Source organism: Aplysia californica, unplaced genomic scaffold (genome assembly GCF_000002075.1).
Source record: "Aplysia californica isolate F4 #8 unplaced genomic scaffold, AplCal3.0 scaffold01624, whole genome shotgun sequence".
Classification (NCBI taxonomy): domain Eukaryota; kingdom Metazoa; phylum Mollusca; class Gastropoda; order Aplysiida; family Aplysiidae; genus Aplysia; species Aplysia californica.
Genome location: NW_004798894.1, coordinates 28153 through 29774, shown reverse-complemented (window position 1 = coordinate 29774; position 1622 = coordinate 28153). Strand labels below are relative to the sequence as shown.

Sequence of the window (1622 nt, the reverse complement as noted above, 5' to 3'; positions counted from 1 at the left end):
GAAAGAGTGTGAGAGAGATGAAAGATGTTTGTTTGTGTATGTATGGATGTGTATGTATGTGTGTGTGTGCGTATGTGTATATGTGTGTCTGTGTATGCGTATGTGTGTGTGTGTTTGTGTGTGTGTTTGTGTGTGTGTGTGTGTGTGTGTGTGTGTGTGTGTGTGTGTGCGCGCGCGCGCGAGCGTTCGCCTACATGCTTTCATGTATGCATTTACCTTCAACTCATGTTATACCAACACTACTACTGTGTCGTAGAACTTCTTCTTACTAACAGAGACAAACAAGTGGCGTGGGTGGCCGAGTGGTTAGGCTACCGGACTTGTAATCGTGAGATTGTGGGTTCAGGGGTTCGAGCCTCAGCCCGGTTCGACATTGTGTCCTTGGGAAAGACACTTTACACGAACTTCCCACTTGGCTCGGTCCTTTCGGAGATGGACGTTAAACTCGGAGGCCCCGCCTCTTAAATAACCTAATAGTGTTGATAGGGGCGTTTAACCCATACCATTTCACCATTTTTATTTTCTAGAGACAAACGAACAAACACACAAACAAACAAACCCTCAAACAAACATACAGTATCCCATTTCCACCGTACTCAACAAATTTTCTTCTGTATTTCTCTCCCCAGGTTTGGTGAAAGATCTAGATGTGCACAAGTTTGAGAACGCCACCAAATTCTTGCAGTCCCACGAGACCTATATACTGGTGCAGAAGGTAAGGTTCTCATATTTCTGGTTTTTAGGTTTTTAGTAAGAGTCTTATGGCACTTGCAACACAATTAAGTCAATATAAGTGCCAAAAATTAGAGTGACATGCAAGGAAAATAGGAAGAGATAATGACGATATGTGAGGCAGCGTGGTGAAATCAGGCGCTCGCTAAAAATAATGAAATCGGAGAAACAGGCATTTTTCCCCCAGTTTGGCCATTTTTATTGAATATTTGTTTTTTGGCGTATCACCTTTTTATGTCCTTATGAAAACACATTTCCATGAGAATTTTACTGAAAAACATCGACTGAAGGCACGAAGATGTCAATTTTCTGTTTCCAAGGACTCTCAAGCTGTGGAAATTACCAAACTTTGTGGGCCATTTTTTCCCTAATTTGACCTCTGAAACCAGGCAAATGAATAAGCTTTCAGATGATACCATAACCTCATATGCCCAAAAATTGACAAGCGCCTGATTCCATCACGTTGTAACACATATATGTTTGGTAGGAAAAAAAGGAGCAAACCACACCCGAGCACCCGCTAACAACCATTCCTTTCAAATGTAAATATTTATGTAGCGAACTATAGTGCTCGTGAAGCATGTAGCACGTAGCCACAATATTCCAAGGCAGAGAAAGGGCTGACAGACACTTAGGGAAATAATGTATCCCAAAATACAACGCTCTGATCCCCTACCCACGTAAGTTAAAATATGATTGTTAGTTGCTCAAGTCCTTTGAGTATGGATAACTCATGTCAACTTTCTCAAGCCATAGGATATAGTTATAAAACAACAGCAACAACAACAATAACTGGAGCAACAACAACAACAACAACAACGACGACGACATCAACATCAACAACAACAACAACAACAACAACAACAACAACAACAACAACAACAACAACA

The 1622-nt window shown here is 41.2% G+C and overlaps 1 protein-coding gene across 2 annotated transcripts in view; it reads left to right on the top strand.

Moving 5' to 3' along the window:
* The window catches only part of LOC101852535 (uncharacterized protein CXorf65 homolog), a 21817-nt gene that overhangs the window by 14390 nt on the left and 5805 nt on the right, over positions 1 to 1622 (top strand). For both annotated transcript variants that reach the window (XM_005113112.2, XM_005113115.2), the window contains exon 3: positions 630 to 715. In XM_005113112.2, coding sequence (XP_005113169.1) covers positions 630 to 715 — 86 coding nt within the window. The remainder of the gene's footprint in view (positions 1 to 629; positions 716 to 1622) is intronic.